The sequence below is a fragment of the Opisthocomus hoazin genome, chromosome 6 (genome assembly GCF_030867145.1).
Source record: "Opisthocomus hoazin isolate bOpiHoa1 chromosome 6, bOpiHoa1.hap1, whole genome shotgun sequence".
Classification (NCBI taxonomy): domain Eukaryota; kingdom Metazoa; phylum Chordata; class Aves; order Opisthocomiformes; family Opisthocomidae; genus Opisthocomus; species Opisthocomus hoazin.
In genome coordinates, this window is record NC_134419.1 from 59,277,583 (window position 1) to 59,291,399 (window position 13,817).

The window sequence follows — 13,817 nt, forward strand, 5'->3', positions numbered from 1 at the left end:
GTGGCTCCTTCTCAGCTGTAATACTTGATAGATAATTATTTAAATTTTAGTTCAGAGTTTCTCCTTTCCCTGCTTAATATTCCAGATGCACTCAGAAACCACCCTGGCACATTACATAGTATAAACTACTGAATGCCCCACAGAATCTTAACGGTACCTGTCACTTTTACCTTATTTTCTTACTTTCGTGCTTGTATTTCTCCGTGAGAATAGGCGAAATTATGGCTGCCTGTTTACTCAGTTTATGCACCTACTGTCTACACTGGCTGGAGAATGCCACACAGATTTTTGTTTTCTATTTGCCAAGGAAAGGTATTTTACTGCTGCTTTTTTGCATCTGTTTTTTTCAGTAGCTTGTCAATTTCAAAGTCTACATCTTTGGAGTAGATGGCAGCTGTGCTCTATAAAGTAAAGCTTAAATAGTTTCTAATAATAGCAGACTGCTAAAGGCAAGCTAGAAATAATGAAGAGAGAATTAAGGGAATCAATTCAGCAAAAAAAATTAGCATGTGCTTAAAGTTAGGCATGTGCTGTGCTGAACTAGACAGAATTAACCACATGCTTAAAACTATATTTGTGTCTTAATACCTTGCAAACTCAGGGATCTAATATGGAATCAGTAAACTTAGTACTGTCGCCTACTTCTCATTGGTATTATTTCTCGGGTGTACTACTTTGTCAGATCATACACATGACCTCATTTGGATATTACATTTTACCAATCTCTAACAGTTTAGTTCCACCACTCATTCCAACAGTGTACTTAAAACTTCTTCTGACAAATTCCTCTTCAAGGTTTTCTCAGCTTATTCACATCAAGGATTTCTTCATTTATTTTTCTAGTTTGATTATATTGGTTGAGTCAGGTTTTGTCTTTTTTTATTTGTTCTGGAGGATAAGAAGATGTATATTTCTCATATTTTCTGAGGAGAGCTTTTACATTTGTAAACTTAGAAATAATACATGCTGTAAAATTTGACATTGAATGTCTTGCAGGACTTACTAAGATTCAAAAACATAACCATGTTTGAAGAAGTTTGTGTGCCTTGGAGTTATGAATATTAGTGGAAGACAGTTGAATAGAAATCTTTTAAAGTATATTGTTTTAAAATACTGAAAGAATGGTAAAGTTAATAAATCATTCATTCCAATATTATAAAGCACCAGAACTAGACTTGCATATGCAACCTTCCTTCCCCCCACTCTTTTAGCGTACATACTATACTAATCATATGCTCTTATCTCAGTGAAATCCCCTGACTCATTCAACTGTTAGCAATTCCAGTCAATGCAGCACACTTCCCTCACATTAATCTTTTTTCATTAAGAAGGTGTGGTTCTTGCCAGAATTGCAGCAAACCCATTTTGTAAACAAACATACACGTACATTGCCTGGTAACTTCTAGAAGCCTGATTCAGATTTTACCTTGGTGCAACCAGTCTGGTTGGATTCTTCTTCTTCCTTGAAAGTGAAAAGAGGCTGAGCTCGCAGGCTTCCCTCAGCACTATCTGAATACCAGAAAACAAAATCAAAGTAAAATGACTATAAAGCATGAAAATATAGATCCATCTCTTTTGTGCAACCCACACCAGAAGACTTTGATTTTGGAAGAGGCACTGAGATACAGTGCCAGAAACTGACATGGAATATCGTTTTCATGGATGCTCTGAGAGGGTTAGTACAGCACATATGCTGTATATCACCACTGAAGAAGTCAGGGTAATTCACTTTGCCAGAGGATACACCGAAGTAGACCCCTGTATCAACAGCAGTTATGAAAAACATGAATCAGAATTTAAACCTCCCCTCCCTAACACAGCCCATTCCTTTGCAGTGCTAAGGGACAAATGCCATAGATTAACGTTGATGTTAGTGCTTCTGTGATACCATTGGGTTTTGCTGGTCCAGGAAAAGTGATACCATTGGGTTTTGGTGGTCCAGGAAAACAGTTTAAACTTTCCAGAAGCTGTGTAATTCACTAATGTCATGTTAGATGCAAATAAATGAGCCCCCAGCTAGTTCCTTGAATATGCAGAGCTGGAGAAAAGGCTAGTCTTGCTGAAGTGAACGGGAATACTTCCACAGCCCTTAACAGAACAAGAGCGCCAATCAGCCTTTTTGTAACTGGCCATCCTTGCATTTTTTTTGCATCATTAATCCCCAAAATTAAACTAGAAAAGAGACGGGGCAATGAACATCCTCCTTCCAGGTGGTACTGAGCATAGTTTTCTCATCCTTACGGAAAAGATTTGTTCTTGAAGCACATGGGGTATCTTCCAGCAAGTGAAGGAGTGTCCAGTGCTTATGACATAGGCTAAGAGTTCTAGAGGATTAGGTTTAGTCTAACACATACTGAAAAAACTGAGATCCTTGAACCCTGGAGGCAGCTGTTGCCTAACAGCAGAATTGCCTAAGATACCTATGCAGTTAAGTTTGCATCAGTAAAGATAACTAGATGCATAAATGTTTGCTGTAAAATATGTCTGTCCTGGGTTAGGCCAGGACAGGGTTAATTTTCACCGGAATCCAGGAAGGGCCACAGCCGGGCGGGCTGACCCCACCTGGCCAAACAGAGCAGGGTATTCCATAACATGTGCCGTCATGCTGGGTTCTGGTGGGGGGTAGCTGGGCGGCGGGAACTCTCTCGCGGCTTGGGAGCGCGCAGCGTTGGTCTGGTCTGGGAGAGCGACTCTCTGGGTTGTGTGGTTTGTGTTGTGTTTTCTCCTTATCTGTATCGTTGTTGTTCCTGTTCCCCCTGTTTGCTGTTCTGTTAAACTGCCCTTATCCCGACCCACCAGTTTCTGCTTGTCTCTTTCCATTCTCCTCCGCACCCCGGCAGGGGGAGGGGCGGCCCCTTGGCGCTTATGTTGCCAGCCACAGCCAAACCAGAACATTAAATTTGGTGCCCAAGCGTGGGGCGGGGATAACAGCAGGGCCGAGCAGCATGTGTTGAAACAGCTTTCTTAGATTTTGTTAAAATTTATTATACGCATTTACCGTGTTAGTTTAACAGTTGCCGGTAAAAATGTTTCTGACTGATCAAATGTCTCTGCTACGTAAACCCTTACTTGCTGTATGTGTTCGCTGCCGTGCTGTTTATTACCTTGGGGAAAAACATCAGGATGACGATTTTGCTGTACGGTATGATATCAACTTATGACATGATAACATCACTGTACATCAAATTAGGATTGTATTTGCATGTGGCACTGTGGTCATTTCCATACCTCGGATTCTATGTCTTAGAATTTGTTAATAATCGAACCCAGCCTGTGGGGAAAACCGGAGGGGATACCTTCCCCCACTGTTTCGCCCCCCCTCCCTCCTTCAGGCTGGTCCTAACAGCTTTTGAGAATTTCGAGTACCCATGGGATGCTCAGGCCAGCACTCTCCAACTGTTCTGCCTCCTGAATGGGTTGCAGGTTTTGTTTAGTGTTAAACAGGCAGTTAAGAACATCGTGCAGAGACCTGCCCCGGGGCTGGATAGCTCTGAGTGGCTGGGTGTGTGGGACAGCATGGGCAGGTGTCTAGGACAGTGGGCACCCCCAGTTTCTTTGAAACTCACCCCTGAACAAGTGCAGAATCTGGACAAACTAGTAAAATATCTGCAAAAAGTGTGCTGCCACCCTGGGAACTCCAGAGAGACACAAATCACCGCAATGTGCTGGGGTCTCCCCCATGCCTACTGAGCCCTGTTCAACCTCATTCAGCGCCCTAAAGGGGAAAGGGGGGGAAACGAAGCGACAGGCACTGCGACTGGCGCTGCCCCTCCAGCTGGCCCTGCAGCCCCTCCAGCCCAGCAGGCAGTCACAGCCCCCCCGACCAGCACCGCACCACGGCTGCCACTGCCACGATCACAGGGGTGGCCCCGGTTGCCCCCAGCAGCCACAGCAGCTGCTCCAGCCCCAGCTCCAGCAGCAGGCATCGCGGCTGAGCCCAATGACCAACCTGTGCCGGTAGCAGTTGCCCCTGTAAAACTAAAGAAAGAGGCAAAGAAAGCAGATCGCTCCAGGAGGGATGACGATGAGCCAGGGTCATCGCAGGAGATAGAGACAGAGATCATCACCCGGTCCCTGTCCCTGAGTGAGCTGCGAGACATACAGAAAGATTTCAGCCGCCACCCAGGTGAGCACATTGTCACCTGGCTGCTGTGGTGCTGGGATAACGGGGCCAGTAGCTTGGAATTAGAGGGCAAGGAAGCCAAGCAACTGGGATCCCTGGCCAGCGAAGGGGGCATTGATAAGGCCATTGGGAAAAAGGAACAAGTCCTCAGCCTCTGGAGGAGACTTTTCTCAGGCGTGAGGGAGAGGTACCCCTTCAGTGACGATTTTGTGTGCTATCCTGGCAAGTGGACCAATATGGAAAGGGGTATTCAGTACTTGAGGGAATTAGCTGTGCAGGAGCTGGTTTACTATGAACCAGACGATGAGCAGGTACCCGCAGACCCAGATGAAGTCCAGTGCACACGACACATGTGGAGGAAGTTTGCGCGGAGCGTACCATCCTCATATGCCAACTCACTGGCAGTTGTAAACTGGAAAGGTGAGGAGATACCAACAATGGATGAGGTGGCTGTCTGACTCCAGCAATATGAGGAAAGTCTCTCTTCCTCCCTTGTCTCAGCTGTGGAGAAACTGGCCCGGTAGGTCCAGAAAATCAAGGAGAATATATCCTACTCCCCACCTGTATGGGCCAGCATCTCAGCTATTAGGGGTAAGCGTTCCTCTGCTCAGGAAAGGGAACACAGAGGCTACACACCACGGGGCACTCTGTGGTTTTACCTGCGTGACCATGGAGAGGACATGAGGAAGTGGGATGGAAAACCTACCTCAACCCTAGAGGCACGAGCACGTGAGTCGCAAAATAAAACAATCACAAAAGGGGATTCTGTTAGGAAAAATGCCGCTCCAGTTTCCAGCAGCCAGCTCTCCAGACCAGGCAGACAGTTTGATCTTGATTCTGATCCTCTGGAAGGGACCTCCAAGTCATTCTTAATGCAAGTGAGCAGCAAATTCTCTGACCAGGATTAGAGGGGCCCTGCCTCCAGCCAGGTGGAGGAAAGAGACAACCACGTTTATTAGACGGTGTGGGTTCGGTGGCCTGGCACGTCAGATCCACAAGAGTATAAAGCTCTAGTGGACACTGGTGCACAGTGTACTTTAATGCCATCAGATTTCAAAGGGTCAGAGTCCATTTGCATTTCTGGAGTGACGGGGGTGGTCCCAGGAGCTGAGTGTATTGGAGGCTGAAGTGAGCCTCACTGGGCAGGAGTGGCCGAAGCACCCCATTGTAACTGGCCCCGAGGCTCTGTGCATCCTTGGTATAGACTATCTTAGGAGAGGGTATTTCAAGGACCCAAAGGGGTATCGGTGGGCTTTTGGCATAGCTGCTGTGGAGACGGAAGAAATTAAACAGCTGTCCATGTTGCCTGGTCTCTCGGAGGATCCTTCTGTTGTGGGGTTGCTGAGGGCTGAAGAACAACAGGTGCCAATCGCGAACACAACGGTGCACTGGCAACAGTATCGTACCAACCGAGACTCCCTTATCCCCATTCATCACCTGATCCGCCAGCTGGAGAGTCAAGGAGTGATCAGCAAAACTCGCTCACCCTTGAATAGTCCCATACGGCCAGTGAGAAAATCTACTGGAGAGTGGAGACTGACAATAGACTACCGTGGCCTGAATGAAGTCACACCACCGCTGAGTGCTGCCGTGCCAGACATGGTAGGACTTCAATATCAGCTGGAGTCAAAGGCAGCCAAGTGGTATGCTACAATTGACATCGCTAATGCATTCTTCTCCATCCCTTTGGCAGCAGAGTGGAGGCCACAGTTTGCTTTCACCTGGAGGGGCGTCCAGTACACCTGGAATCAACTTCCCCAGGGGTGGAAACACAGTCCCACCATTTGCCATGGACTAATCCAGACTGGAAAAGGGTGAAGCTCCAGAACATCTGCAGTACATCGATGACATCATTGTATGGGGTGATACAGCGGAGGAAGTTTTTGAGAAAGGGGAGAAAATAGTTCAGATCCTTCTGAAAGCCGGTTTCGCCATTAAGCGAAGTAAAGTCAAGGGACCTGCGCAAGAGATCCAGTTTTTGGGAATAAAATGGCAGGATGGGCGCCGTCAAATCCCAATGGATGTCATCAACAAAATAGCAGCTATGTCTCCACCAATCAGCAAAAAGGAAGCACAGGCCTTCCTGGGTGTTGTGGGTTTTTGGAGGATGCACATCCCAAATTACAGCCAGACTGTAAGCCCTCTGTACCACGTGACCCGGAAGAAGAATGATTTTGAATGGGGTCCTGAGCAACGACAGGCATTTGAACAAATTAAACGGGAGATAGTTCATGCCGTAGCCCTTGGTCCAGTCCGGTCAGGGCAAGATGTTAAAAACATGCTCTACACCGCAGCCGGGGAGAATGGCCCAACCTGGAGTCTCTGCCAGAAAGCAGCAGGGGAGACTCGAGGTCGACCCCTGGGGTTTTGGAGCCGGGAATACAAAGGATCCAAGGTCCGCTATACTCCCACTGAAAAAGAGATTCTGGCAGCATATGAAGACATTTGAGCTGCTTCAGAAGTGGTCTGCACTGAAGCACAGCTCCTCCTAGCACCACGATTGCCGGTCCTGGGCTGGATGTTCAAAGAGAGAGTCCGCTCTATGCATCATGCCACCGATGCTGTGTGGAGTAAGTGGGTCACGCTGATCACACAGCGGGCCCAAATGGGAAACCCCAGTCGCCCAGGAATTCTGGAGGTAATCATGGACTGGGCAGAAGGCAAAGATTTTGGAGCATCGCCAGAGGAGGAGGTGACACGTGCTGAAGAGGCTCCACTGTATAACCAGCTGCCAGAAGATAAGAAACAGTGTGCCCAGTTCACGGATGGGTCCTGTCACATTGTGGGGAAGCAGCGGAGGTGGAAGGCTGCTGTATGGAGCCCTACACGACAAGTCGCAGAAACTGCAGAAGGAGAAAGTGAGTCGAGCCAGTTTGCAGAGGTGAAAGCCATCCAGCTGGCTTTAGACATTGCCAGTCGAGAGAAGTGGCCAGTGGTCTATTTTTACACCGACTCCTGGATGGTGGCCGATGCCTTGTGGGGGTGGCTGCAGCAATGGAAGAAGAACAACTGGCAGCACAGAGGCAAACCTATCTGGGCTGCCCCATTGTGGCAAGATATTGCTGCCTATCTGGAGCAGTTGGTTGTAAAAGTGTGTCACGTGGACGCCCACGATGCTAAGAGTCGAGCCACTGAAGAACATCAAAACAACCACCAGGTGGATCAGGCTGCCAAGACTGAAGTGGCTCAGGTGCATCTGGACTGGCAACATAAGGGTGAACTCTTTATAGCTCGGTGAGCCCATGACACCTTGGGCCACCAAGGAAGAGACGTGACATACCGATGCGCTCATGACCGAGGGGTGGACTTGACCATGGACACCATCGCACAGGTTATCCATGAATGTGAAACCTGCGCTGCAATCAAGCAAGCCAAGTGGGTAAAGCCTCAGTGGTATGGAGGACGATGGCTAAAATATAAATATGGGGAGGCTTGGCAGATTGACTACATCACACTGCTACAAGCCCGCCAAGGCAAGTGCTATGTGCTCATAATGGTGGAGGCCACCACCGGATGGCTGGAAACCTACCCTCTGCCCCATGCCACCGCCCGGAATACCATCCTGGGCCTTGGAAAACAAGTCCTGTGGCGACATGGCACTCCCGAAAGAACTGAGTCGGACAATGGGACTCACTTTCGTAACAGCCTCATAGACACCTGGACCAAAGAGTATGGTATTGAGTGGGTGTATCACATCCCCTACCATGCACCAGACTCTGGAAAGATCGAATGTTACAGTGGGCTGCTAAAAACCACTTTAAGAGCAACGAGGTGTGGGATTTTCAAAAATAGGGATACTCATTTAACAAAGGTCACCTGGTTGGTGAACACTAGAGGATCCACCAACCGGGCTGGTCCTGCCCAGTCAAAACCTCAGCGCCCCATAGAAGGGGATAAAGTCCCTGTAGTGCACATGCAGAACATGTTAGGGAAGACAGTCTGGGTTAGTCCTGCCTTGGGCAAAGGCAAGCTCGTCCACGGGATTGCTTTTGCTCAAGGACCTGGGTGTACCTGTTGGGTAATGCGAAAGGATGGGGAATTTCGATATGTACCTCATGGGGATTTGATTTTGGGTGAGAATAGTCCATAAATAAATTGTATAAAGTTAATTGTTAAATAACCCTGTCACTGTCTGTTATCACTGTTATAAATGTTATATGTTATACCAGTAGTGTCATAGTAAGAATCGTCCAGATTAAAGAAGGATGGACTTTTTGATGAAACCCAGCAGAGCACAGCGATGATGGGACTGGACCTGGTTTTCAACAACTGGCACTCAGCAAATTCATCGAGATCGACATCTCCAACCTGCAGACTGTGGGTATGGGCCACACCAGATACATCAGCCGTGAGCTCCGGATGCAGTAAGTGACCGCACACCACCACACATCACCTCTCCTGCCATGGAAGACCGTTACAACAGATGGAGCCTGAAGTCATGGATTAAATGAACTCAACGGACACTTTAGAGTGATGATCCATAGACTAAGGGAATGATACCTGGAGACAGGAGAAGTGGTGGTGATCAACTGGACAATGGGAGACCTGGGCGTGACGTAGATGGTAGGGAATAAGGGGTGGATAATGTCCTGGGTTCGGCCAGGACAGGGTTAATTTTCACCGGAATCCAGGAAGGGGCACAGCCGGGCGGGCTGACCCCACCTGGCCAAACAGAGCAGGGTATTCCATAACATGTGCCGTCATGCTGGGTTCTGGTGGGGGTGAGCTGGGTGGCGAGAACTCTGTCACGGCTCGGGAGCGCGCGGCGTCGGTCTGGTCTGGGAGAGCGGCTCTCTGGGTTGTGCGGTTTGTGTTGTGTATTCCCCTTTTCTGTACCGTTGTTGTTCCTGTTCCCTTTGTTTGCTGTTCTGCTAAACTGCCCTTATCCCGACACACCAGTTTCTGCCTGTTTCTTTCCATTCTCCTCCGCACTCCGGCGGGGGGAGGGGTGGCCGCATGGTACTTTTGTTGCCAGCCGCAGCCAAATCATAAGATTGTCCAAAACCCACAGTCAGCTCTGCATCTCTTCCTAGACAGCTGGGGAGAAAGCAAATAGCAATGGTAGTGGTTTCTTGCCTGAGAAGATTTGAAACAAAGCCTTCAACTTGTAACCAGCAGGCCAGAAGCTATATTGAGGAGGAATTCTATAGTCTTCCTGCTGATGTTTCTCCTCCACATTGTAGGAAACATTTTGGTGTTCAGGTAAATAGAAAGTTGAGGAATATAAACCCATAACCTATTGGTAATAGCATAGCCTTGCTTCCACTCTCAGCTTTAATTAGTATTTAAATTTTGAGTATTCAGTAAAGAAGAGCCTGCAGCACAAATTTATTCCATTAGTCAGCTCTCTAAGTACAGCCCTATGCAGGTGGGTGTGCTCACAAATAAATAGCAGTCAGCCTGGGAGCAGAGACTTCTGAGTTTGAACATGAACAAGCACAGAAGAGATGGGAGGAGACGTGTCTGCCAGGCAGAACGGGAGGTGTAGCTCTTCCAAGAGATAAGGTAGGAGTGCTGGGACGTGGAATTTGTGTAACGTATTTTAGCAGCTAGGTCAATAATTGGCTGTGATTCCATCCACAAGTTGTATAAAATTGGGTAAAACCAGACCAGGAACCGTGATGACTTAAAAACATAAGCTGAGCATCTTTGAGTGCCTTGCAGCTTTGCTTCCATTATTCCATTATTCCTAGACTTAAAAATCACACTTGGGTGTTCCTTCCATGTGGTCCTATGTCTTGAGTAGCTTAGCCAGAGCTGCAGATCAGGGTGAAGAATCAGGACTAACTGTACAGTTTGTAATATTGAAATGTTTTGTTAATAGGAAAGTTGAATTCAGGCAACAAATAATCCCACTTTTATCACGTACTGAGTGGATGTAGCTACTTACCCAGCTCTGCTTTTGTGGTTGGTGGGGAAGGTATCCTCTTGCTCTGATGGCCTGAATAAGCCCAATGCAAAGCCATGCTGCGGCAGACAGTGAGTTGAACAGTGCCTCGAGCCTTGTGCAGCAAATCTATAACTGCTTGGCGTGGCAGACCAGACACGAATGTTTCATTGACCTGCAAAATACAATGATACATACTTCCAGATCCCTGTAACAGAAAGCTTTTTTTAATCACATATCCCAGTACTGGGCAATCTTTATATAATTTCTTTGCACTTCATGTGTCGTCATCCTCTCCTGTTTTAGTAACTTGCTTGATCCTCTCCTCTCTTCTTCTTTATACCATGATTGCCAGCAGTACATCACAAAAGTATAGTCTGCATCTCTTCTGAGAAACTAAGAGGGCAGTGTTTCCCTCACTGTTCAGATGGAAGATGGAGGAGAGATAGAAGTAAATGGAAAAAAGAAAAGCAAACAAAAATATTGAAACTCCTGGAAGGGAAGAAAAAATAATTTGGGGTAGAAAAGAAAAAGATTCTTTATATTAAACTGTGGCTAAGATAGTAAGGTTTCAAAGAAAGATTCAAAAGATGTCATTCCAGTGCTTTTTGCTCACCTTTATAATACCTAATTGGCACTGATGATTGGCTCCTCTCAGTATCTTCCTGGTTAGCTGTTCTATGTACGCTCTTGTTTCCCTGATTTTTTCGCATGTAACCCTCACTGGGCAGTTACACTATGGAGTGGTTGCACTTTGCTGCTTGCCCTGCTGTTCTGGGTCTGCTTCTCTGCTGGAGTGCCCAACAGCCACCTCCAGCCGTAGAGGGGCCCAGTCCCCCAGGAAGGTGAACTCTAGGCAAGGGGGAGGGGGGGAGCAGAACAGCCGTTTGACCACCAGGAGCTGAGGGACACCATCTTGTGTGTGTACTACAGGTCACCTGACCAAGAGGAGGAAGTTGATGAGGCCTTCTACAGGCAGCTGCAAACAGCCTTACAGTCGCAGGCCTTGGTTCTCGTGGGGGACTTCAAGAACGCTGACATCAGATGGGAAGATCATGCACCCAGGCACATGCAGTCCAGGAGGTTCCTGCAGAGCATCGATGATAACTTTCTGATGCAAGTGGTGGAGGAGCCAAAGAGGAGAGGCGCTCTGCTGGATCTTGTACTAACAAACAAGGAGGAATGGGTGAGGATGTGAAGGCTGGAGGCAGATTCGGCTGCAGTGACCATGAAATGGTGAACTTCAGGATCCTGGGTGGAGGAAGCAGGGCGATAAGTAGGATCAAAACCTTGGACTTCAGGAGAGCGAACTTTGGCCTCTTCAAAGAGGTACTTGGAGGAATCACGTAGGTCAGGGCTCTCGAAGGCAGGGGGGTCCAAGAGTGCTGGTCGCTGTTTAAACGTCACTTCCTCCATGCTCAGGAGCGGTGCATCCCCCTGAGAAAGAAATCTAACAAGAGAGGCAGGAGACCTGCATGGTTGAGCAAGGAGCTTCTAGCAGAGCTCAGGTGGAAGGGAAAAGTCCTTGGAATGTGGAAAGAGGGACAGGCCACTTGGAAAGAGTACAGCAATGTTGTCAAAGCATGTAGGGATGCAACGAGGAAGGCTAAGGCCCACCTGGAATCGACTCTCTCAAGGGATGTCAAGGACAACAAGAAAAGCTTCTTCAAGTATATCAGCAGCAAATGGAAGATTAGGGATAATGTGGGGCCACTGCTGAATGAGGTGGGTGCCCTGGTGATGGAGGATGCAGAGAAGGCAGAGTTACTGAATGCCTTCTTTTCTTCAGTCTTAAGTGCTAAGGCCGGCCCTCAGGAATCCCAGGCCCTGGAGGTAAGAGGAAGTCCGCAAAAAGGATGACTTTCATTTAGTCGAGGAGGACTGTGTGAGAGATCATTTAAGCAATCTGGATGCCCACAGATCCATGGGCCCCGATGGAATGCACCCACAAGTGCTGAGAGAGCTGGCAGATGTCATTGCTGAGCCACTCTCCATCATCTTTGAGAGGTCCTGGAGGGCAGGAGAGGTGCCCGAGGACTGGAGGAAAGCCATTGTCACTCCAATCTTCAAAAAGCGCAATAAGGAGGATCCAGGGAACTACAGGCCAGTCTGCCTTACCTCCATCCCAGGAAAGGTGATGGAGCAACTCATTCTAGAGGACATCACCAAGCAAGTGGAGGAAAAGAAGGTTATCAGGAGTAGTCAGCATGGATTCACCAAGGGGAAATCATGCTTGACCAATCTGATAGCTTTCTACGATGGCACGACTAGCTGGGTAGATGAGGGGAGAGCAGTGGATGTTGTCTACCTAGACTTCAGCAAGGCTTTCGACGCTGTCTCCCATAACATCCTCCTAGGGAAGCTCAGGACGTGTGGGCTGGATGAGTGGTCAGGGAGGTGGACTGAGAACTGGCTGAATGGCAGAACTCAGAAGGTTGTCATCAGCGGCATGGAGTCTAGTTGGAGGCCTGTAACCAGTGGTGTCCCCCAGGGGTCAGTACTCGGCCCAGTCTTCTTCAACTTCTTCATCAATGACCTGGATGAAGAGTTAGAGTGTACCCTCAGCAAGTTTGCTGAAGACAACAAACTGGGAGATGTGGTGGATACACCAGAAGGCTGTGCTGCCATTCAGCAAGACCTGGACAGCCTGGAGAGCTGGGCGCAGAGGAACCTGATGAGTTTCAACAAGGGCAAGTGCAGGGTCCTGCACCTGGGGAGGAACAATCCCATGCATCAGCACAGGCTTGGGGCGGATCTGCTGGAGAGCAGCTCTGTGGAGAGGGATCTGGTAGTGGATGACAGGTTAACCATGAGCCAGCAGTGTGCCCTAGTTGCCAAGAAGGCCAATGGCATCCTGGGGTGCATTAGGAGGAGTGTGGCCAGCAGGTCGAGGGAGATTCTCCTCCCCTTCTACTCTGCCCTAGTAAGGCCGCATCTGGAGTACTGCATCCAGTTCTGGGCCCTCCAGTTCAAGAAAGATGAGGAGCTACTGGAGAGAGTCCAGCAGAGCGCTACGAGGATGATGAGGGGACTGGAGCATCTTTCCTATGAGGAAAGGCTGAGGTAGCTGGGCTTGTTTAGCCTGAAGAAGAGAAGGCTGAGAGGGGACCTAATAAATGCTTATAAATATCTCAAGGGTGGGTGTCAGGAGGATGGGGCCAGACTCTTTTCAGTGATGCCCAGTGACAGGACAAGGGGCAATGGGCACAAACTGAAGCATAGGAAGTTCCGTCTGAACATGAGGAAGAACTTCTTCCCTCTGAGGGTGACGGAGTACTGGAACAGGCTGCCCAGGGAGGTTGTGGATTCTCCTTCTCTGGGGATATTCAAGACCCGCCTGGACAAGGTCCTGTGCAGCCTCCTGTAGGTGACCCTGCTTCGGCAGGGGGTTGGACTAGATGACCCACAGAGGTCCTTTCCAACCCCTAACATTCTGTGATTCTGTGATTCTGTTATCTTCTACACGTTAGTGTGGCAAGCAGCCTCATATTTCCAATGTGCACAACATTTATGCTGAACAGAATGCTCAATGTAGAGTAACTAGAGAAAATGTAGGCCAAAACAATGAAGACCAAGCATTACCTTAAGTAGGATGTCACCAACTTGAAGCCTCCCATCTAGATCTGCAATGCTGCCCGAGCAGATGGCTTTTATGAGGATAGCCCTGCCATTTCTTCCACCTACCAGTGCAAATCCTAGGCTTCCATTTTCTGCTTTTTCCAGCTCAATCTTAATAATGAAGTCCTAAAACAGAAAAGGATGAATTCTAAAGTGGAAGTTATTCAGGGTTCTGTTTTGTTTGCATTT

General features: G+C 48.2%; 2 protein-coding genes across 4 annotated transcripts in view; one reads left to right on the forward strand and one right to left on the reverse strand.

Annotated features, from left to right (window-relative positions):
* Positions 1 to 13,817, forward strand: part of MAPK8 (mitogen-activated protein kinase 8) — a 332,992-nt gene that overhangs the window by 172,379 nt on the left and 146,796 nt on the right. The gene's annotated exons all lie outside the window — the stretch shown is intronic.
* LOC104334738 (FERM and PDZ domain-containing protein 2) overlaps positions 1 to 13,817 on the reverse strand; it is a 68,605-nt gene that overhangs the window by 11,466 nt on the left and 43,322 nt on the right. Inside the window, exons 26-28 of the mRNA XM_075424120.1 lie at positions 13,593 to 13,754; positions 10,014 to 10,185; positions 1,427 to 1,509 (exon numbers count right to left, since the gene is read on the reverse strand). Of these exons, the coding sequence (XP_075280235.1) occupies positions 1,427 to 1,509; positions 10,014 to 10,185; positions 13,593 to 13,754 (417 nt within the window). The remainder of the gene's footprint in view (positions 1 to 1,426; positions 1,510 to 10,013; positions 10,186 to 13,592; positions 13,755 to 13,817) is intronic.